The sequence below is a fragment of the Amaranthus tricolor genome, chromosome 1, assembly GCF_026212465.1.
Source record: "Amaranthus tricolor cultivar Red isolate AtriRed21 chromosome 1, ASM2621246v1, whole genome shotgun sequence".
NCBI classification, from domain to species: Eukaryota; Viridiplantae; Streptophyta; class Magnoliopsida; order Caryophyllales; family Amaranthaceae; genus Amaranthus; species Amaranthus tricolor.
Window position 1 is genome coordinate 40210662 of NC_080047.1, and position 23476 is coordinate 40234137.

Here is a 23476-nt window from a genome sequence, read left to right on the forward strand (position 1 = left end):
ATATCATTCTTCAACAAGGGCATTATAAGAATACAAGCCTGCTCTTATGCTCTTAGCCTCTCACTAAAAGAATTTGCAGTTCTACAAACACAATGAATATTAGACTGAGCATGATTAATTTTGGTACATAGGTTAGATGTTTGGATTGGAATTAAAGAATGAATTTTAGTACATATGTCAAAACGGTCATTTGGATGTGTTATGAGTCATGTTATTTCTGGCATGATTAATTTTAGATCAGATTATTTTGAATCGGGTCAATTCCGATTCTAGTCATGTCGAGTTCATATCAGCCTATTTGGTCACATACTCTTAGAATTTTTTTCTTATCATTATTATTTTAAGAAAACATGTAATTATAAAAAAAATATTTAGGAAATTCTACGTTGTGACATGAGTTTTCGACGTAAACTACACGGTAAACAAAGTTTTCTTTAATTTCCGTGGTGACGCTGAGTTTTACACAATCAGACCTATATGACTCCTTGCAATTTTTCTATTTAACTTATAATTCTCCGACTAAAACTAATTCTCACACATCCTATAACAATCCAACATGACATAACTTCTTCATCCGTAAGCATAATCAGTGCCAAGGCAAATATTAGGTAATAACATATCAATCAATAAATTAGAAAAATAAAGTTAACCAGTTAATAATATTAGCTGATCCAATAACTATCAATCATTTGTTAAACCCTCAAATTTCAATATTCCTCGCCTTTGTTTCGAGTTCTCTCACCTCTTGTACGGCCGTCCCTAATAAACCCGATTGTTTTCCCAAACCCAGAACAATCATCTTACTCCTTTTTCTTTGACACATGAATTAATTTGAAAATCCAGTACAAAACGTTATTCAATACTTCATACTGTTTATCTTCCTTAACTTTCTGCACAATCTTTGACAAGGGTATTTCCTCAGCGCTTCAATTACACAATCCAAGTGTCCAAAAAAATGGGGACTCGAAAAGTGTATGAGCAGAAACTTCGAACTGGAAATATGTATGATTATGATCCCACCATCAATCCTGGTCTTGGAACACCTCGTTGTCCCCGTTGTCTCTCGTTACTCGAGTCAGATTCTGTATGCTTGATTCTCTTTTTTTTGGGTATTGTTTTTTATGCACTGGTGTATGCATATCAACTGTTTGATGAATTGTCCCTGAAGAGTTTCTTAATTTATTGGGCTTATGTTTTTTCAGGAAAACGGGGAATGGACTATTACTTCTGTGTTACACGATGCCACTGCTGTGGTATGTGCTTTCTTACTATCCTTTTTTATGTGTTGATATTTCTCTTTTTGCAATAGTTTGTTTTTGGAAGTTTCATGAAGTATTTGTAAGTTTGCTTGTAAACCTGGGTTTAATTTTGGATCATTTTTTTGAACCCAATTGCTTATTCATTTATGTAAGGTGTGGCTATGTATGATCTGATGAGTACGTTTTGATATCTGTGATTTTATATGCCAAGGATATTATGTTATTGAAGATGGTTAAATGTACCATGTGTTGAATGTTACTGTGGAGGAGAATGGTTGTCTGTAGGTAGTAACTCTTTGTGCTTACAGAATTGCGGGTTTTTTCCTTATAATTTCAGTCTAGCATGTAGCAATAGCAAGTACACTCTATACCGCTGTATGTTTAAATTAATTTAAAGTGAAGATTATAGGATGTTCATAGAGCTTGATATAGAGAAGTAGATGGAACAATAATCAGATGAAACATTGGATGGAAAAACACAAGAGGAAAAGAAGATGGTCATGGTGGTGATCTAGGCCAGATTAGTAAGAGTACTAAAATCATAAGCTTGGTGAGTGATGGTGATGAGCATATGACTAAGATGATAAGATGCTCAGGTTCTTTGGAAGAACAATGATATTTCTATTAGAAGTTTATTAGAAGTGAATTAGTTTTGTTTTTAGAATTTGAATTATTTTGTTAAATTTAACTTTAGAAGAGTGTGTTAAGTGGCTCCAATCAATTGAGGTTTTTATACAAAAATTTGCCTCAAATTAGTAATTAGCATTCCCTAATTTCTTTTTATGTAAATGTAGTATACTAGAGTATATTAGAATTCGAATTCAACTTTTGAGTTGTATATTCCCTACTTTCTTTTTCCATCAATAATAGAAAGGTCAATCAATAGACATATAAATCTCTATAACTCAAAATTAGGAAATCCTTTTAGCCTAATCAAAAGGTCAAATATTTTAAATGATTTAAGATGCTATACTAAGGAAAAATTTTGTTTGATTAAAACCTAGTTTCCTTGATTACTCTTTAAAATTATATCATTGATCTTGCCTCCTTAAGATTTTGGTAGAAGCTAGTCAGCAGCTACTGTAATTGCTTCTCTTTCCCAAATAATTAGGAAAAAAAATTAACCCTTTTTTTTTGCAATTTATTACTTTTAATGCAATTTCTTTAGTTTACGAATTCTTTTTCAAATTATTAATGAGTATTGTAATGATCGAGTTACTTTTTTATTTTAAAAGTAAATTACATGTATCAACTAAATTATCCTATAATTTATTTTATAATATTTTTTTAAACAATAACAAAAATAACTTCTTTGCTTTTTTTGGGGGTCAATAAAATTAATTCACTTTGACAATATTAGGACCTAAAATTTAATCACCATGGGCCTATAAAATCTTAGGAATGTCCCTGATTTGATATAAAGATATTTTTGATTTTTTAGAATTGTTGGATTCCTTTTAGGATCTAGTATTGCTCCTTTTGTCTTTTAGAATTGTTGGATTCTCATCATGATTCAAAGAGGTTTATTTGGTGCTTGGTAGCTAGATAGAGTGTTTTCAATTTTACAAAGCTTGTTACTTGTGGAAGCTTATTCTTTAGATGGAAAGAATTCAATGTATTCTCATGTAGATATTATGTAGAGACAAAGGGGCGGCCATACAACTCTTTATACAACCTCTTCTCTTTCGGTGTAACTAATGAAGTCCAATAATTCAACTAAGGGGATGAGAAATTGGAGTAGGATGAAGTTGAAGATTTTTGTCTTCTTTTTGGTGTCATTATTTTTGTTGGTGACACAAATTTTAGAACAAATAAAGTTCAAACAATACTACCAAGGTCGCACACAGGAACCATCTAAGGGCTTTTAACACAAATAAACCCAATATCACCAATGTTGTGGATATCACACCACAATTACTAAGTTTCAATTTGCAAAAATATGAGTCAAAGTAGAAGATGCAACAATAGAAACCGAATTTCACCATAATTAAGAAACCAAGCACAATCAACATGAATTCACAAGCTTAAATAGTAAAAAAATAAAGGGCATGTCATGTAATGTATTAAGGTTTTTTCGAAACATGTGAGTGATGAAAATGCAATTAAATTCCGTAAAACGTTTCCCTAGCAAGTATTGAAGCTTCTTGCAATGTAGAATTGTAGATTTATGAGATTTTGTGATGGGGTTTGATGGAAATTTGTTTTTTTTAGTAGAAAAATATGTTTAATGGACAAATCCTCAACAAGGTTTTAAATTTACCAATTGGATCGTTAACAAGGGAAAAGTTTTAAATGTTTTGGTATGCGACCTATGAGATTAAAAAACTTTCAATGCTTACAATTGTCTTTAGACCGTATAGTTTGAACTATTAAACCAAAACTTCTATTACTTGGATGATTTTTTTAAAAGTAATTGGATATGGTTTCCTTTTCCGTATTCAAACTAGACTATTATTGATATCTTACATTAATTTTGGTAGCAAATCTATTTAGCAAGCTGATGAAAATAACAAAATGCTTGACAATGAATTGGTCTCAAAAGTTATGCAAGCGAACAAACGAGTGAAACCACTTTAACCCCAAACTTAAAAAATTCTAATTCATACTTAATATCAAATGTGGATAGAAAAGTTGGCAACCAAGATATACAATATCCTATACTCATCATTATGACGTCTCAAAACATAAATTGACTAAAAAGGAAATAAAAAATATTACTCCCTCCTATTCGTCCCATTTGTTTATTTCACATTACATGCTTGTCAATGAACTAATTTCACCATCATTATTGTCATCATCTAGTATATCTCGCTTATAAAATTTATTATCATAGTCTGGAGTAGCATGGAAGATGGCGTACCATACCCTAATTAGAGGGAGTTGTGGCTATTTAGACCCTCAGTTTGAGAAATAACCAGCAAATGAAAACAAATGACAAGACAAAACAAGTAGCAAGACAAGGGTGATTGATGAATAGTGCGGAATGAAATTAGGACAATGAGAAGAATAGGAAGGGGTATTAGATTTACAAAGGTATTCTTTTCTTTTTATGAGTTTTGGAGTTTTATGATTTTCTGATTTTCCAACTTCATTTGAAATTTTCTTTCGAAGAGAAAGAGAGACGCACGACATGATTTAAATAAATAAAGTACATAAAGCATCTAATTAAACTGGGAGCACGAAATTGCAGTGAAATAAACATATACAACCCAATTTGGGTGGAAGAGAAGAAATTATATATTTTCATTTGGCTTCTTGGAAGTTTAGATTATTGGGAAATTTGTATATTGGGAATAGAAGGGGGGGGGGGGGGGGGTGGGGAGTTTGGGATTTGTGATATGGGAGCAATCAAAGACACTATCTATCATCATTCAAGCTCAAATCAATAACATCAATGCACATATGACATCAATTCACAACCAACTCGAGATTGTACAATATGATTGAAGGGATTTATTTATGAGTTGTTATTTTCCTAATCATTTTAATTTGAAAGGGACTTGTTTTTATTTTCCTAATCTCTATAACTTTTTTCACTTAAATTAATCTGCTTATTTTGATTGATTAAACTATTCTATTGACCCTTCTATATAGGCTGGCACTGGATTTGGATCAATGCTAAGTGTTACTCATGCTTTTAATACTGGTATTTTACTCTTTTCTTTTTGTTTTAGTTAAATTGAAGAATGTCTCTGACTTTGTAGTCTAATAATGTTTTTTCTAGGGATACCTTTTGTTCAGAAGCATGTTAAAGGACCCAAGTGGCTTCCATTTGTTGTTGGGGTATGTTTAGTAACTTTAGTTTATCTATCTTGGTTTATTTTACTTTTAGCATTCACTCCCTCTGTACATTTTTTTATCTGTGTCACTCTAGCATACCAAGGACAAAGTATTTGACTGTAATCATACAAGCTTTGGGGTTAAATGGTTAGGTGAATTAATTAAGTTTTACTCACCATCATCACTCGTCAACGCTTCCAACATATCCCACCTTTGGCTTTCAAACTGCTACCTCCTAACAAGAAGTCTGCCATGTCTGCAAAACCTAGCCACCAGCCTATCACACAACCATTCATCAATGATCTTGATCTAGCTGCCAACCCCATACCCACCAGCACATTCCAAACCAACATCCAGAACATCCGCCATATCCCATCATCACTTCACAGACAAAACCTACCCCAGATTTACCACACCACAACCATATAAAATGACAATGTGGCGGGCGACATACAATTTCAGAGGTTCAACTATGTTTGCAGTAGTTAAATGAAAATGATATGGGTTGGTGGTAGTTTATGCTGAGTGAATGCGGGTTTGGGGGTCGGTTTTAATCTGAAACTGATGTTGGAGTATTGGAGGATTATTGGTGGTTTACTAGTGCTCCTATTAGAGAGTGCTTTGGAAATATGCGCCTTTGATGGAGAGATGGGACTTGAGGGTGGGGAGGGGGGATATAGTACTGTTTGTGTACATTGTTGGAACTGTTAGTGGATTAATTGGGAGTTAAGGTATCATTGTGATGAAGTTTTGCCAAAAATCAAAACATGTGAAGACTCTATCTTATTTACCGATCTGTTCTCTAATATTAGTTTTGGCTTAATCTTATGTGGCTTACGTGCTTGTTGCAGCTTCCACCCTTACTAATATCTTCAGCTGCATGTGCTGCATTTGGTGGTAAGATTTCAGTTCACTTTGTACTGTCAATAGTACTTTATTTTGCAAACAATCTGGCTGTCCAAGTATTAGTGTGTACATATGTACATTTTTGGTGCATATAAGTATTGTTACTCTTTACGCATCTTTCTTAAAGTTATTTTGAAACAGGATCCTCTATCCTATCAATAGTTTTGCTTCTTATTTTGTGAACTAGTTGAGAATTGGCGTAGATCTGCTAAAACGTAACCATTACCGAATTAATACAGATTTGGAGATAATGAATCAACCTTTATATCTTAGTTGTTTGTTCCGGCTTGCTAAGATGTAGATTCAACTTGTTGGTGGCTTTGATGGATTATAGGTTTTAATCTGAAAATTGGTTCTCAACAACACAATTTTTGGTTCTGGCTTGTTAAGATGTAGATTCAATTTTTTTATGGTCTAAGGTGATCATTGTACCAAACGTGCAGGCTATGCTCTTCCTAAATTCACTCAGCTTACTGTGACATCATATTATGCTGCTTCAAATGCTGCACATTACGGGATCTCTTTACTCACAAGACACATCGAAGAGGCACATATTTCAACTTCTCGGCAGGAAAAGCCCTCATGATGATGCGTATAAAATGTAGCAGACAACAGATTGCTGCTTTGCATGTACCAGGTTAACATTTTTGGTTACTTCTCTTGTTGCTTGTTTCTTGAAAGTTGACTCGTTTTTTTTGGTTATTTCTTTCGAAATATATTAATGTCTGATCTTTTAACTGTTGAAAATAGCAAGTTCTATATGTTTATAGGCCCATTTAGACAAATCACTGTATAGTTAAGGCGCCTTGAGGTTATACATTATATATATCAACTATGAATTAATCTGAAATTTATGCTGCTGAGTTTTCCATAACAAATGTTTATTTCATTGTTTGATAAATTAGTAAGTATAGCAGACAACATAATTCGCTGTTGTGATTTGCTCAAAATGCCAAAAACGCCCCCCAAACTGACCATAATTCGCTATTTTTGATACGCGATTCGTATACATTGGTTCCTACTTCTATTTTGTCATACTGGCTTAATGATCCTTCTAACATGCCTCCTGGCCTGAACAGATGTGTGGGGTAGTCTCCTCAATAAACCTTCAGCTGACAAACATACTAGGGGCTATTTTGTTTCAAAAATAACACATTAGAGTGTTGCAACAGAGCAGAATTGTAACCACACAGGATGATTAGGCTGGACCGAGATATGCTTGTATTGTTAGGAGTCAAGTCATGTAATATCTTCTTGGACCGAGTAATCTGTTATGGAATTGGGACCGGATGAGTTTGTCTGGGTAAATAAAAGTGATTTGCTAGTTTGGAGAATCACCACTATGTGGAGGAATTTATAGGGGAGGGTTTTAGGATTTATTTTTTTATTTTTTTATAATTATTGTTGTCTTTTTATGATGATTTACAAATTACGGTGATTGATTAAAATTTTCTAGAGACAGGTGGCGATGGTTCAGACAGTCTAAACACCCATGTCATAATTCATTTATATATGGACCGATTTGTAATAATTCATTTATTTAATTGAGAAGGAGAAAAAAGGTCTATGTTAGAGGATATGTCAATTCATGCTTGTGTAATAAAGGTTGACAATCCACTAATATTCAACATCCATTTAATTTGCTTCTTTTTCTTTGGGGAGTTTAGCATCATTCTATCTAACCTAGAAATAATTATATTCAATGTGAGAATTAGGTCTTATCTGAATTGGCTGTCTAAGTTGGAGTAAGTATCTTTTTCATGTAATATTTTAGAATCGATTCTTACCCAACATAGGAGTATAGGCAAATACCACTTTCCTCAGTTGGAGCAAGTATAATAATGTAATATAATTAACATTATACATATACTAATAACTAAAAGAAATATTAACTGTCAATCTATAATAGAGATATAGGCATTTTAATTTCATTTTCTTCAATATAGTCTATAATCAAATTAATCATTACGGCTTTTTGTTACTCAAACTCTTTACTCTACCTCAATTATTCGAATAAAACCATTACACTTAGACATGAATAAGACACTTAGACATTCCAAACTGTATCTAAATCTTGGGAAAATAACCAAACGAATCCCTATTAGACACGAGTACTTAGCTAACATAGACCAGAATAGATTGTGTTATCTGAGCACCTATGGCTATTGGCTAATGGGCAGTACAAAGTGTACTTGATCTAGATTAGAGATGGGTATCACTTTAGATTCACTAGAGACACTCTTGTGCAGAAAAACTAAAATAGATACTCTTCTATAGCTTTGATTTAGCACTAAAAAGAAAGTTAACGTTTTTAAGAAAATGTGGATAGTCAATCTAGGATTCCGCACAAGTCAGGGTCTGATGGAGAGAAGGATAGTACGCAAATTATACCCGTGCAAGGAGAAACCGGCGCATTTAGATTATCTCCAAAAGATAAATTCCTGCAAAGAGCAGGGTGAGTGAAACACAACGCGCTTGAAAAAGTAAGCAAATGAAGAGAAAGATTAAGTTGTGTCATGAAACTGAATGAAAGTTTGATTATATAGATGAGATTATAAGAAAATTGATAGGTTTATTTCCAAAAAAAGAAATAATCCAAAATAAAAAGAATAATACAAAATAAAAAATGATGTTAAATAGAAGAGATGTGTAAATTGTACCAGTAAAAGTTAAAAACAGAATATAACGATGAATCAAAAGTGGGGCCAAAGGTAACATGTGAAGGTTAGAGTAAGATCTATGTATAGAGTAGATTGCTTGAAGTTGATGGCAGAAAGTTACCCAAAGAAGAGTCAGAACCATTAGAAAGGACACTGTTGATCTATCAATATGGTCTACTAATTTGGTGGCATTTATTGATCAGTGAATGCCTGAATGCCATATTCAGTGTCAGTCTCCATTCGTAAATTCTTAAAGTGATTTGTAAATTACTATAAAAAAAACAAAATGAATAATAATAAAATAAATAAAATCAAAAAAGATAAATTAAAACAATAAAACTCTCACCCTATCATATCTTAACATATAAGGGTGATTTATTAACTTCACAAATAACCGTTATTTACTAAGACTTTCTCGTTAAAAGAAGAGTTTAGAATTTAGTGATAGGGTGATATTCAATTTGCATTAAATTTTATTTTGAATTGTGCTACTTATTTTACATTATACCTTATTTAGAAATGGATTCGCAATCTTTTAAAATAATCTAGTATATGTTTTAATTATTTTTTTAATTTTATCTATATAATATCTTCTCGTTTGATTAATTTAAAAGGATGGATTAGTACAATAGGACTAGGGGGAGATGATCTTGATAGTGATGCCATTAAGCAGTGACATTGTAACATGATTTAGCTATACTTTCTATTTGTATGTTTCTTTGGTTTTACAATATTTCTTTCATGGATTTTTTTTTTAATTCATCCACATATTTTTTCTTTTTCTAATTATTATATTCTCACAATTTCATTTTTTTTTTTCTAATTTTTTAATATTTATGATATTTGAAGGTATTGCAATTTCACAGGAACAGATGCCGTAGCAATCAATATCTGGTGCATGTTAGCATCAGTTAGCGTATACACTATATAAACTGTCAACCTCGTTAGCAAACTTTATAGGTTTGTGGGCTCAGGTTTCTTAAATCTACAATGTCTCTGTTTTAGAGGGTGGTCCTTTAAAAAATTGAACGGCATGTCTTTCGAGAAACCGTCTCTTTGAGAGATGTCTCTTACGTTAAACCCATTAAAACTTAATCAAACTAAAAGATGATAATTAACTGGTCAAATTATGAATGATCTCTTAAAGAGACTGTCTTTCACTAAAATTTGTGAAATGTCTCTTTTGTTACTACCTCAAACATACTCCTTATGTTCTTGTAATTTTGATGTATCTATATAGTTTCACCTTTAATTTGAAGTTTAGATATAGAGTGTGGTTTGAAAAAAAGACAAAATATAAGTAGATGGAAAAAAATAAATGGATAAGAAAAAAAATATATGTACATTAGATAGTGAGAGAAATTAAATGAGTGTGTGAATGAGATTAAGACATAAAATAAGTTTGTAAATAAGATCCAAAGAAAAATTGAGATCTTTGCTAAAAAAAAAATAGTATAAAGTAAAACTAAGATAGAAAATATGTATGATTTCATAGGGAGACAGAGCGTTCCGAGGGAGTACTTTTTAAGAGTTGGTTTAAATCAAATAAGAAGAATTGACATAAAATAGAAGGGTAAAAAAATACGTAGATGAAATAACAAGAGAGATACTTATGGAAGAGGGAAAAAGTGATATTGTGGTCTTATTTTTTACTTTAGAAATACCACAAAATAAAAATGGACATTTAAAATTGAAACATGTAGCAAAATGAGTGTAACATAGTATATCTCTAGTACATTACTTTTTTCGTCCCTTTTTAACATTATTTTTTAATTTTGGTTGTCTATTTCATTTGGCATTATGTCTAATTTTTGATAATGACCCATCATATATTTTTAATTTCATTTATATATTTTAATTATCTTTTAATTTAAATTTCATCCACATAATTTATTCTCTTCCTTCATTTATTACTAAATATCTTATATTTTTTTTATAAAAATATCAATTTATCTTTTCTACAATCCTAGAGGAACGAGTACATGACAGTTGAAGTATAAAAATTGTTGCAATTAACAAAGATGGGCCCCATTTACTATGGTTGGATGCATAAATGATGATGCAACGTTAAAGCTCCACCAAACAACAAGAGTTCTTCTTAATTCTTTTGTATCAAACACTTTCTTTTCTTATGTTTACAGATTACGTACACTGCTTACTGCTTCAGTTCAGTACAACTTATCAGCCACTCTTTATTGATTGATATTAATTTGCGTTTTATTTTTAATTTTTATTTTTAAATATAGTAGACATTTTTAGGAAGAAGTCATATTTGAGAGAGAAAAAAAAAAGATGAATCTTGAAAAAAATAATTTATTTCAATATTAAAGGATTTGTCTCCATTAATCTTTCAAATACTTAATAAAGATCCAAATTGATCTTCTATAGGGAAGACTCATATCTATTATTTTGTCTAAGACCTACAAAATATAAAAAACAACACTACCAGCTACATAAAAAATTAATTTCCTCTACTCTTGCTTATAGGGATTCTCTAGTGCAGTCTACCTCCAGATAAAAAACGGACTTTCAAGTCCTCCATGGGCAATAATCACCATTTTAGGACTAAAAGTTTATTGCATCAAAGAAAATACAGAAGTAAAATTCACCTTTCTCAAGTTTCATTAAAAATGAAAAAAGGAATCGTTATGGATGTTTTGCAACATTCAATTACCCAATTTATGCTTCATTTCAAACTCCAAAAAACCTTGGGCATAAATACATAATTCCCACCAGTTGTTCCTTAAATTGAAAAAGAATCCTTTCACATACTATGAGTATTTGATTGACATAACCACTTTCCTCCCCAGTAGTAGTTGCCTACCTACATTAATAATCATTCTTTCTTGTTTTGCTTTTTGGGTATTTGATTCTTCTTACATAATTCTTAGTCCCTCCTATTCATCTTAAGTGTCCCATTTACTTTATGCACTCTATCCAATGCACTTATTCAATTCTTAATAAATCGAGTTATGTATAATTAAAAATTATAAAAAGTTGATATTAATAATCTTTACATCAAAACAAATCAAATAAGATCTCATATGACTATGTTTTAACTTATAGATTAATAATAAAATGCAATTTAAGAGTGATAAATAAACAGTGTCTCAAAAGTAAATGGGACACCTAAGTTGAATAGGAGGGAGTATTTGATTTGTTGGTAACATTATTTATTGTATTAGTAAATCGTTAAGTTAGTTTTATAAACCAAATGATATAAACAAACACAATAGGGATGTTTCCTTATTCGATGAAAAAGCTACTCATAGTTACTTTTTAATTTTGGAATATAAGCTTTTCGGCTGATTAAAAGCTACTTATCAATGCTTTTTCTCCCTGTTTGACTAACTAAATAATTAACAATTAAACTTCAATTGTAAAGTCAATCAAAAATTCATTATTTTAATACATATATTTTATTATTTATTGTTTTTTTTTATTAGATGGATGTTTTGTTGTTTTTTTGTTAGATGGATGTTTAGCAAGTTAATAGTGGCCATTTATTTAAGAATTGGAATTTGGAAGAAGAATGTTTTTTTCTAAATAAAGCTGGTTTCAAACAAAAGCGTTTCAAACAAAAGTACTTCATGTAGTATATGTAGTGTGATACCTAACACATTCTATTTTTGTTATACATTCCAAAATACTTTCCAGCTATCTCCAACTCCACTCATTCCATAGCTTTGCGCACTCTCACTTCTTATAGGAGTACAATTTATAGACTTTACGTGTCAATGTTTCAAGGAACACTATAATAACTTATCATGTTTTTATTTTTATTTTTTTTAATGTAAATTATATTAAAAATAATGCAATTGTGTGAAGAAGCTCATATTCTCATAATATGTATCATATTGGCTATTTAATCCGTTTATAGGACGCGTCTCTCAATAAGATCGTCTGTCAAAAATTAATTGAGTTGGGCTATTTAACATGATGTTAGAGCCGAAATCAATCCAACTCAAAAATTAACCTGATAGAAAATGTCTTGACCTGAAATCGACTGAAGACCATTTTAACAACTCTATTAATAAGCAAAACTAATAAGTTAGAAGAGAAGGTCCTACCTAGACTTTTGATACTCAGAAACATAATCAATACCTCATTCCAAGTGAAGTGGTTTCTAAAATATATGATCCCAAAATCCAATTTGGTAATTAGTGTGACTTAATGTCCTTAATTATGATATAATATGTTGTGTTTTAAGAAGGATAAAATAATAATTTCAGACATATGGTATAAGGCTTTAAAGAAAGAAGTCTCATTTTGAGACAAAAGCAAAAGCCGAGTCGGCTTTCCCCTTGGCCAAAGGGAAGCCGACTCGGCGATATAGGCTGGAACATTTTCTTGTTTTGTATGTTTGTGTTCTATTTGCTCTTTACGTGGTTCTTGATTACACATATATTTAATTTTGTTATAAGAAATTGTGTGAGTCATGTTCTTGAGATCAAACCTTCGTTCTTTACGCGTATGTTCGCCCAACAATAAGTTGAACTTTAAAATTCAACCCTATTGACCGGATTGTTATTTCTAACTTCTAAGGTACATCGAGGAGTTTTGGGATATGCTAAATGGTTTGTGACTTAATTTTCCAAGTTGAAAGGAGAATTCAAGGCTAAATAATCAATTTTAAAAGCCCCAGATTAATAGTAAAGCCCTTGATTGATGGAAAAACTCAAAATCTGAAATCACGGGTTTTAATGTAAGAAAAGTAAATCAATGTAATCAATAAATATCAATCATTACTGAGGTTTATACAATATGGGGTAAGTCCTCCCATTTGTTTTTTTTTTTACTTCATTCAATGTATTCGTCAATCCTTAATGCCTATTTATATTATTTTTAATGCCTACTTACCGCATCTTTATTGCCTAATTATAATATCCTTAAATGTCTACTTACAGTATACTTATTGCCTACTTACAGCATCCTTAAATGTCTACTTACTGTAATCTTAATGCCTACTTGCAATCGTTTAAATGCTTATTTACATTATTCTTAATGCGCCCACCGAGTAAGAGCACAGTACTTATAATATCTTAAATTCTTATTTACAATATCTTTAATGTTCATCAAGTAACTTACTTTAAATTTTTCTTTATGGACCAAGCCCAAAATAAATAGCGTAAAAAAAGTAATGGAGATAATAAATGAGAATTGGTTGGAGTATTATGTTTGGTTTGAACCAATTAGATGCATGGTGCATTTTCGTGTATAAATATTGTCGGTTGCTCAACAATATCACGAAGACTAACTTATGTACTTGCATTATTGAAATAGGTAGATCAGAATAACATAATGCTTATTATTATTATTATTATTATTATTATTATTATTATTATTATTATTATTTCATTTGACTTTCCTGTCATTTTTATTAAATATACTCCTAAGTCCTATCATTTATTTATGAACACATGTTAATATTAATATATTCAACTTCAAAAGTATTATCTCTTGACGCCAATTAATGACTTTTTAAATTCTATGTTCAACATAATTATTATTATATTTCAAGAATTATATATTTATGATTAATTTTTGTTCGTAGCTCACTCCGATCGTAAAATATTAAGGAAAAATATCACTATGAGTATTATTTTCAAAAAGTCAATGTATATGAATCAGATTAATGATTTAACTTAGATCCATGCTAAAGTATGGATCAGATGAAAAGTGAGCCCATATTGAATCGTTATCATCACTAATAATGTTTACGTCCAAGTTAAATTGAATTTAGATTGAGCCATATTGAGTCAAATTCATATGATGTTCTAGTTAAATTTGGTTTATAATTCAAGTTAAATTGAGTTTTATAACTCTTTGAGTCAAATAATTTGACTTTAATTTTGTATTGGATTTGAGTTGATTTCAAGTTAAGTCATATCTTTTCCGGTTAAGTCTTATTTGGATAATGTTAAATTTAGATTATTTTTATTCAAATTGATTTCAGGGCAAGACATATCGAATTTTTTTTACGTTTTTACCATATGTACGAGATTATATTTATATCGAAAAAAATATTATTTAGGTTGAAATATTTGAATGGTATAAACTTGGGATCTAACAAGATATGTGACCTATATAATTAAGTGTTGGTGGAAGAAATGGAGAGCGACTACTGAAGTATTATGCGATTGAGGTGTGATCTTAAAGTAAAATAGTAAGTTTTATCGAACGAACATTAAACTGACGCTACTATACGGATCAAAATGTTGGACTTTTAGAAAGGATCAGAATAGAGAAAGATAAAAGTAGCAAAAATGCGAATGCTTCAATGGGTGAGTAAATATAGCTTGAGGGTAGAATTCGAAACAAAGATATAACAAAGGTTTAGGAGTTGCAAATATTGAGGAAAAGATTTTTCAAATTGATTAGCAAACCGGTAAAGAATATAAAAAGTTGGAGCTCAAGAGACTTAAAAAGAGGGCGAGGAAGACCAAAGATGACTTGAAGTACATAAGTGGAAGAACATATGAATGACTTAGGCATAAGAATTGAGAAAGTAGAAAATCATAATGAATGGAGAAGAAGAATTTATATGAACGACTATTGAAACTGATATATTATTTTGTGTAATCGAGCCCAATCTTTTGAGATTAAACCGACAATATTGTTGTTGTTGTATAAACATGGGATCCTACATTCAATTGGAATGGAACTTAAGTAGGCAACTAGGCATATAGAAGTATTTTGTATAGTACCCATTTATATGTTGTGAATTAAAGGCTTTAAAACTTGTATGAAAGTGAGAGATCATGTAAGCATTTAAATGGTTTAGGTCCAACAAGCTAAGTACACAATTTTAGTGTAGATGATAATAAATTCTTCTTCTGTATTTTGTAAGAGATGTCATTTATTAAGGGTTATTGTACATCAATCAGCTTATCAGAAATATCAGTTGATCCATGTATAATAATTCACTTATATTATTATATAATTTGTTATTGAATTCACTTAGGTTGCGTTTGGTAACATATATTTTATTCAAATTCTAGATTTTAATTATGAATTCATAATGAAGAACTTGAGAATGACAAGGTTTGAGAAGTTTGAGAAGTGGTTCTCAAATTCTCATTGTTTAACCACTTTTATAACCATAGTGGATTTAACTCAAATCTAAATTTAAAATTCTTTATTTGCCAAACACTAAATTTAAAATCAAATTCATATTTTCAAATAAAATCATAACACTAAACATAACATTATATTAATTATATAATTTTATATAGAATTCACTTATTTTAGTTATATAATTAGTTGTTCTTCTAATTAAAAATTATTAAAAGTATTCTTTTACAAAAAAATTGTATGAAGTGTAAATAATTGTTGTAGGCATAGGCATCTTGGAAAATTTTGAGGCCTTGTGCTAAACTTTTATTTTGCGCCTTATTTATAGTAAATATATACTCCTTCCTATTCTTTTTACTTGCCCCATTTTCTTATTGGGTAAGTTCACTTTACTTGTCCCATTTTCTTTTTTGGTGCAAAAAGGTCACGGTGGTACATTTTGGCAAAACTCAGGGTTACCGCGTAGATTTTTAAAAAGTTTTGGTTACCACGTGAATTTTCCTTAATTTTTTGTTGGATTGCAGCTTAAGACGGAGTTAGATGAGAATCGGACTCGATTTTTTATCTAAGAGAACAATACTTTAATGTTAACTGAGACAAGACTTAATCCTAATTTTTTTTAATAGTTTGAACAATTCACTCTCTAATCGTTCTCTATCAAACTTATTGTGATTACTTTACTACACTTATTATTTTGTTTGTCTCATTCCTATTTCACAATCTAACAAAGATATTAAAATAGTAAGTTTTTTTCTTCTTAAGTATAATCAAATACAATTATTAAAAACTACTTCCTATTATTAGATTGATGCACAATAAAATAGCGTGAACGACTTTTATTACATTCACAACTCGTTAGGTAATCGTTTACTAAATGATGGAAATAGTAATGAAAATTTAGTGTAATTTTGATAGAAATATATCTTTTAAAATTTAATGGTCATTCATATTCACCTTCAATAATCTCATTTTCTTTACAAAATTCATTCTAAACATTACTATTTGAACATGTGGTATTACATTACTATTTGAACATGTGGTATTAGCTGATAATGAAAAATTATGAAGAAAAAAACTTTTTTTATGATCAAACTTTCATTACCATGAAAATGGCATTATATATATTATAAACATTTACGCTATAAGTCATTATCATTACCACCAAATAATACCGTTAACCAAACAGACCGTCGAGGAAATAAATAATCAAATCCCAAGGTGTGAATGAGAAAGTACAATAAAATTTTGATGAAGGATTGACCAAAAGTAAAAAATTGCAGGACTTATAAGAGCATGTATTATGATGATCTAATTTTAGATCACATGATTAAATAATAGAAATTTTACTCTTTATGGTGATCTAACTTGGGGGGTTGAGGAAAAGATTGAGTAAATAGGTCAGCATGTGACCCGTTCAGCAGAACGGTCACCAAATTTTTTTTCAAAAAATTATGCCATGTGTCGCAACGTGAATGGGTGGCGAAAAAAACTGCAACCTGCCACCTGACGCCATGTTGCTGCCCTTTCCACTTGGCGTCATCTAATTGGTTGTAAAAAAATAGCCATTTATTTTAATTAACGACTATATTTGTATTTAATTAAATTAAAAAAATAATTATACCAACGGTCATATTTTTTTAACCTCCATAAAATGAGACCAATTTTGATATTTTTTCACATAATTTTAAATTCACCTATTTTCTTCTTATTTTTCTACTTTTTTTTGTTAAAAAACACCAAAATAATCATCCCAAAAATCCCCCCCAAAAAAAACATGGATTCAAATAAACCAAATTATGGAAGAAATTCAAGTAAAAAAAAAAAACAAGAAAAAAATATTCTAACTATCAAAGTGCTCAAATTCAATATCAAAATTCTCCATTCAATCCTCCATTTTCTCAAAAAACTCCAAATTATTCTTACTATATTCCTCAAAATATCCCAAATTCATCTTATTATGTTCCTCCAAATGCCCAAAATTCTCAAACTATGTTTCATCGCCATCACCAATCTCACAATGTCAACTCTAACATTGATAACTATTCATTTCCGATAAGGGGTGAAAGTTTAGACGAAAATGAGATGGAGTATGATGATGCTGATGATGATGATGAATACGAAGGAAATGATCAAGATGATCAGTATGGTGAAGATGGAGGAAATAATGTTCATCAAGATGATATTGATGCTAGTCTTTACATTTAACCATCATTTCAAGATCTACTTTCGCAAGTTCACCATTGAGCTTCACTCAATTGGTTCAACCATCTCAACAACAACCTAATGATGAACCCCTTATACCTTCAAAGAAAAGTTGAAATTTGATTGAAGATATTGCTCTCATATGTTCAGTCATGAACACAAGTACAAATCCAATTGTGAGTGCCAACCAAAAGATACGAGTGAGGTGGCAAAAAGTTAAGGAAGCTTATGAAGTAGCGAGGCTGGAAAGACCCCATTTTATCCCACGAAGAACCGCCGACATGCTTAAATGTCGTTGAGGTAGAGTTGCTTCAGTATGTTTAAAGTGGTCTGGAAGTTATGACGAGGCTCTCAGGAGGAAGAAGAGTGGCATGAGAGACGAAGATGTCCTTGAAGAAGCGCATCTAATCCATCAAAGAAAACACGGTAACTTTAACTTGATTGAGCAATGGAAAATTTTAGGGAAGTATAACAAGTGGAAGCAATTGGTAGAAAGTAGTAAAAAAAAATCATTGGATCAACAACCAACTGGTGGTGTTAGTAGTGAAAGTAGTGGGAAAAGATCAACGATCCATGGTTCACTACCAATATTGATGAAACTGGTAAAAACGGTCTAAGTGCTTTACAAAAGTGTACTGCAGCTCTTCGTATGCTAGCATACGGGGTGGCTGTTGATCAAGTTGATGAATACCTTCGAATTAGCGAAAGCACAGCACGAAAAGCACTCACTCGTTTCATAAAGGGAATAATTAACCAATTTGGGCAACATTATTTGAGAAAACCAACACCACAAGATTTGACGAGATTATTAGCCTTTAGTGAAGAACAAGGATTCCTTGGCATGATTGGTAGTTTTGATTGCATGCATTGGGAGTGGAAGAATTGCCCAGCAGCATGGAAAGGGCAACATCAAGGCCGAGCTGGTGTTGCAACATTAATTCTTGAAGCTATCGCTAATCATGACTTATGGATATGCATGCCTTTTTTGGGATGCTAGGTTCATATAATGATCTCAACGTGATATACCGATCACCTCTTTTAGTTGATTTGTTTGAAGGAAGGGCACCACCTGTCAATTTCACGGTGAATGAAAATCAATACGGTATGGCCTATCACTGATGGCATTTATCCTAAATGGGCTACTTTTATTCATTCTATTACTAAACCACAAACACCAAACGCAAGGTTATTTTCCCAACATCAAGAAGCAGCAAGAAAGGATGTGTAGCTCGATTTGCAATAATTAGAAAGCCCTCACTTGCTTGGGATGAAGAACGACTCTCTGAAATAATTACTTCTTGTATAATTATGCATAATATGATAGTGGAAGATGAAAGAGATACATATACACACTTTGCTGATGGTATAGAGTTCATGGGAGATCGCCCACAAGGTCAATCGAAAGGTACAAGTGGACTAAATGATGAGTTTGAGTATTACACAGATAGAATTGTTGATATCAATCGATACTTGGCAAATAAGGATGATGTTGAAGATCGACAAACACATTTATCCTTAAAAGATGACTTGGTTGAAAATAGCTGGCAAAAGTTTGGAAGGAACTGCAATTAATGTATCATTTAAAATTTTATTTTTTTAACTTGTGTATTTATTTTATGTATGCGCATGGTAATCTTTATCTAAATTTAACGAATTTTCCTTAATTATTATTGATGTCTACAAATTTATATTTATTAAAACATATTAGTTTTATTAAAAGAATAAATTTTTTTAATTAATAAAAAAAGTAGATCTATTTAAATAAAATAAAAAATTATATCAATTTTGTACATGAAAATATTATTATAAAAAAATAAAGATAAATATTAGATAAATTAAGAGAGAGAAAGTATGTAGAATAGATAAAAAGTAAGAGAGAGAGGATAATGACCTTTTAAAAAAGTCATTATTAATAAAATTTGGTTGAAAAATAAGCTTTTAGAAAAAAAAAATATTGTAAAATAGTAAGATAATCTTTTTAATAAATCACCATAAATGATGCTTTAAGTGTGTGTGATAGGAGCCTCCCACTTAGAGTTGTAAACCACCGCACCAGCTGATGATCTGACCTGACTAACACTAACACAATTACTCTACTTCATTATTTGACTGCCCCACACGTGTGTTCTTTTTTTCACATGAATTATCCATTGGAGCCTACTCTTGCTAATTGCTACCCCTCTTTTTCCTTTTTCCTATTTTTATTCCTTAATTTTGTCACCACTTTTTTTTCTTATTTTTTTAATTTCATCCTTTATTTATAAATTTAATTCCATTCAATTATTTCCCTTATTGATTATGATTTTAGTACTATGAAGTATAATATTATTAATTTTTGATACGACAAAACAACAATGTATCATTACTTTTTTGTCCCAATATTTTAATTACAGTAATACTTTTTATGTTTGGTAATGCAAATTTTGATATCTTTAATTAGACATAACTAAAGATTATATAAGTTGATATTTATAATGTACAAATTACGAAGAATCAAACAAGATCACATATGAGCATATGACTATGTTTTATTATACCAAAACGCTTGTGGCTCAATGAATGGAACATCTGCATGTTGATCAGAAGGTTTGGGGTTCAATCACTACTGGGCGCAGGTATCAGTTGGGAGGTTTCTTGGCTGTGCACTTCCATTTTACTCAATCTTTGAGGAAACATGTATGATTTATCCACATCTTTCAATAAAAAAAACTCCACCCGAACTCTGCCTTATGCGGAATACTAAGAGTGTTCTTTATTTTTATTTTTGATATCATGGAAACTACCAAAATCACAAATAGAGTTATAATTTTGGGGTGGAGGGAGTAAATTTTGAGCCAATAATATTTTTAACTATATATTTTCTTTCTTCCATTATATTTGTTACATTTGACTTTTTACGCATTTTAATTTAATGCGTTATTTTGATCATTTATATATTTGATTATAAATAACCAAAAATTATAAAAAAAAAATTAATATTATGAAAGTATGAGAATAGACGATTCAAACTGACTTTTAAATTTTTTTCTTAAACATTAGTGTTCAATGTATAAATTAAGCTTGAATAACAAATAGTGTCAAAAAATCGTAATGTAGAAAATATTGTAAAACGAAGGAAGTATATTGTACAAGATTTTTGCTTGATTGATTAGGATAGAATTTTAAAAATACTAATTTATAAAATTGTTTAAATTTGTTTTAAATTGATATTAATTCCTGAAAATACTTAATAGAAATTTATAGGTGTCGTCTATTTGCACATAAGTTAAATGAGAAATTTAAATTTCTAGAAAATTGATAACTGGGTTTTTCTTTGCGTTGCTTCTTTAACAAAGTAAATAAACTAAATATATCAAAATAAATAAATAAATAAAAATCATAGAAAATCTAAATTTCTAAAAAGTGTAACTCCTACTCTTCATAGAAATTCAAGAATCATACCTATCCATTGGTAATTAGCATTACTAATTAAAACTACTTATAGTGTCAAACAAATAATTTTAGGTTACGTTTGGGAATAAATATTTCATTTCAAATTGTAAATTTTAATTATAAAATTATAATGAAGAATTTGAGAATGACAAGGTTTAGCATGTCATTCTCAAATCCTTATCCTTAACCACTTTTATAACAATGGTGAATTTGACTCAAATCCATTTTTGAATTTTTTTTTGTTCACCAAACACTAAATTTGAGTCAAACCTATATTTACAAATGAAATCATCATTTCCGAATATAACATTAATAAATTCTTAGAAATTAACAAATACATTAGAACTTTGTAGGAATTAGAACTTTCTATATAAATTAGTAGAAAAATACTACTATTATCTATTGTTCTAAAAATTGTAAAAACAATGAAAAAAAAGTTATACAATAACCAATAATTTTATCATAAAATTTTAATTTGATATTTATAAATATATTGAAACCTATATAATACTATTGCAATTCAACTCCAACAAATACGACTACTAGATTTAAATATATGACATTCACACAACAATCAAATCATGTCATGTTCTAATTGCAATGAATATTACTTTTTTACGTAAAATTTTTTAGATTTTTTTTTTCATCTTATAATTATCTTTTTTTCTTAATCTGCCCTTAATTCGAAAAACTCTTGTAATTAAATTACTCAAAATCCTAAGCATATATTACACCTAAAAAACTGCTATAATTAAAATCATACTATATTTTAGTTACATAACTAAAGAAACTTTAAAATGAGTTAGGACAAAGGATTAATTAATTAATTAATTCATTAATCAGTCTCATATAAGCACACGGTACTTCTCAAAATTCTCATTAAACCCTAATTTGTGTTCAAGAGCTAGATTAGCTTTGCTAATAACTAATATTAAAAATGGCATAATTAAAAACAATTAAGTATAATAATATATTAATTAAAATAAAAAAAAATTACAGATGAAGATCCAAACTCACTTGCTCACTATTTCCACGGCGAATTTGATGAGAAGAATCCATACTCATATTTAAATTCATATAATTCATATTTGTAGAATGAGATCTAGCAAAAGGGTGCAATGAATGGTCACGATGAAGTGAACTTGTATAGTTATGAACGGATGTAGGGATCCGCCACACTGTTAACGGGTTACCATTTATCATGGGCGGATGGGTTGTGTTTCTTTGTAGATGATGATGGTAAGAGTAACGGGTTGTATTTGTTAAGTAGTTGTGTGGATATCTGTTAGCTAAACTGTAGAAATGACGCTGACCTGTGTTGTCAGCTGTCATTATTGCAGACTGAAGATGGGCCCGTTTAGCGTGTTGCCGTTCTCTTTTGTGTGCATTTTGGTGGCCTCCAAGAGCTTGAGATGTAGGGAAGTTTCTATTACAATAATGACATTCAAATTTTCTACTATTCTCATTGCTTGTGGTGGCGGAGACGGTGGCGGAGACGGTGGCGGCTGTGGTGGTGGTGGCAGTGGTGGTGAGGGTGGTACTATCGCTGAAGTCGGAGTTGTCGGTGGCGTTGGTGGCAGAGGAGAAGTCGATGCCGAAGAGACGGATGGCGGCAGCGTTGGCGGTAGCCAAGGTGGAGGAGGGTTTAGTGGTGGCGGTCGGGGCGGGGCGGATGAAGGGGAGTTGAGAGAAGGAGTCAACATTCATAAAATCATGGGTTTGATCAAGGGAGTTGTTTGTAGTAGTTGTTGTGAGTGTTATTGTTGATGAAGTCTTCTCCATTTTAAGGGGAATTATAATTATGATGGATTTGTTAGGTTTTTGTTGGGTTAGAACTTAGAAGGGTTATTTTATGAGGGAATGGGGAAGGTAGGAAGGATTAAAGGGTAAAGATAGAAATGAAGAAGAAGGGAGAAAAGGGGATTGGAAACAAAGAAAGGACTATGGTCTATGTATGTATGTGGAGTTTGGGTGGTGGAGGATAGGAAAGGGGCTAAAATGGTGGGGTCTAAGTAAGGTTAAGATATACTTCTATGTTAAAGTGGTATTGTACATTTGAGGCCTCTTTTGTACTAGTATAAGGACTATGGTATTTCTACTTTCTCACCTTCTTTATACTAATAAAATCAATAAATAAAGTTTTAACAATTTAATATTTTATAG

The 23476-nt window shown here is 30.7% G+C and overlaps 2 protein-coding genes across 4 annotated transcripts; one reads left to right on the forward strand and one right to left on the reverse strand.

Moving 5' to 3' along the window:
• Positions 1-691: 691 nt before the first annotated feature.
• LOC130822992 (uncharacterized) lies at positions 692-11632 on the forward strand. 3 transcript variants are annotated; one of them, XR_009046507.1, is made up of 7 exons: positions 692-1084; positions 1203-1253; positions 4854-4905; positions 4984-5042; positions 5891-5936; positions 6389-6582; positions 9455-11632. XR_009046507.1 is itself a non-coding variant. In XM_057687700.1 (6 exons), exons 1-6 carry the CDS (start codon positions 956-958, stop codon positions 6529-6531), a joined length of 480 nt encoding a protein of 159 aa, XP_057543683.1. In that variant the 5' UTR covers positions 693-955; the 3' UTR covers positions 6532-7016. The 3 variants fall into 3 exon arrangements, 1 of the variants encoding a protein (XP_057543683.1); XR_009046501.1 differs by lacking the exon at positions 9455-11632 and adding an exon at positions 7025-9432; XM_057687700.1 differs by lacking the exon at positions 9455-11632 and having other exon boundaries at positions 693-1084; positions 6389-7016.
• A 10535-nt stretch (positions 11633-22167) lies between these two features.
• Positions 22168-23313, reverse strand: LOC130821101 (zinc finger protein 8-like). Its single transcript, XM_057686744.1, has one exon. It carries the CDS (start codon positions 23093-23095, stop codon positions 22307-22309), a length of 789 nt encoding a protein of 262 aa, XP_057542727.1. The 5' UTR covers positions 23096-23313; the 3' UTR covers positions 22168-22306.
• Between the last annotated feature and the right edge of the window lie 163 nt (positions 23314-23476).

Coding starts and splice junctions, on each gene's coding strand:
- LOC130821101 (XM_057686744.1), bottom strand. CDS start 23,095: ATGGAGAAGACTTCATCAACAATAACACTCACAACAACTACTACAAAC.
- LOC130822992 (XM_057687700.1), top strand. CDS start 956: ATGGGGACTCGAAAAGTGTATGAGCAGAAACTTCGAACTGGAAATATG. Junction 1,254..4,853: donor TACACGATGCCACTGCTGTG/GTATGTGCTTTC, acceptor CCTTCTATATAG/GCTGGCACTGGATTTGGATC. Junction 5,937..6,388: donor TGCATGTGCTGCATTTGGTG/GTAAGATTTCAG, acceptor CCAAACGTGCAG/GCTATGCTCTTCCTAAATTC.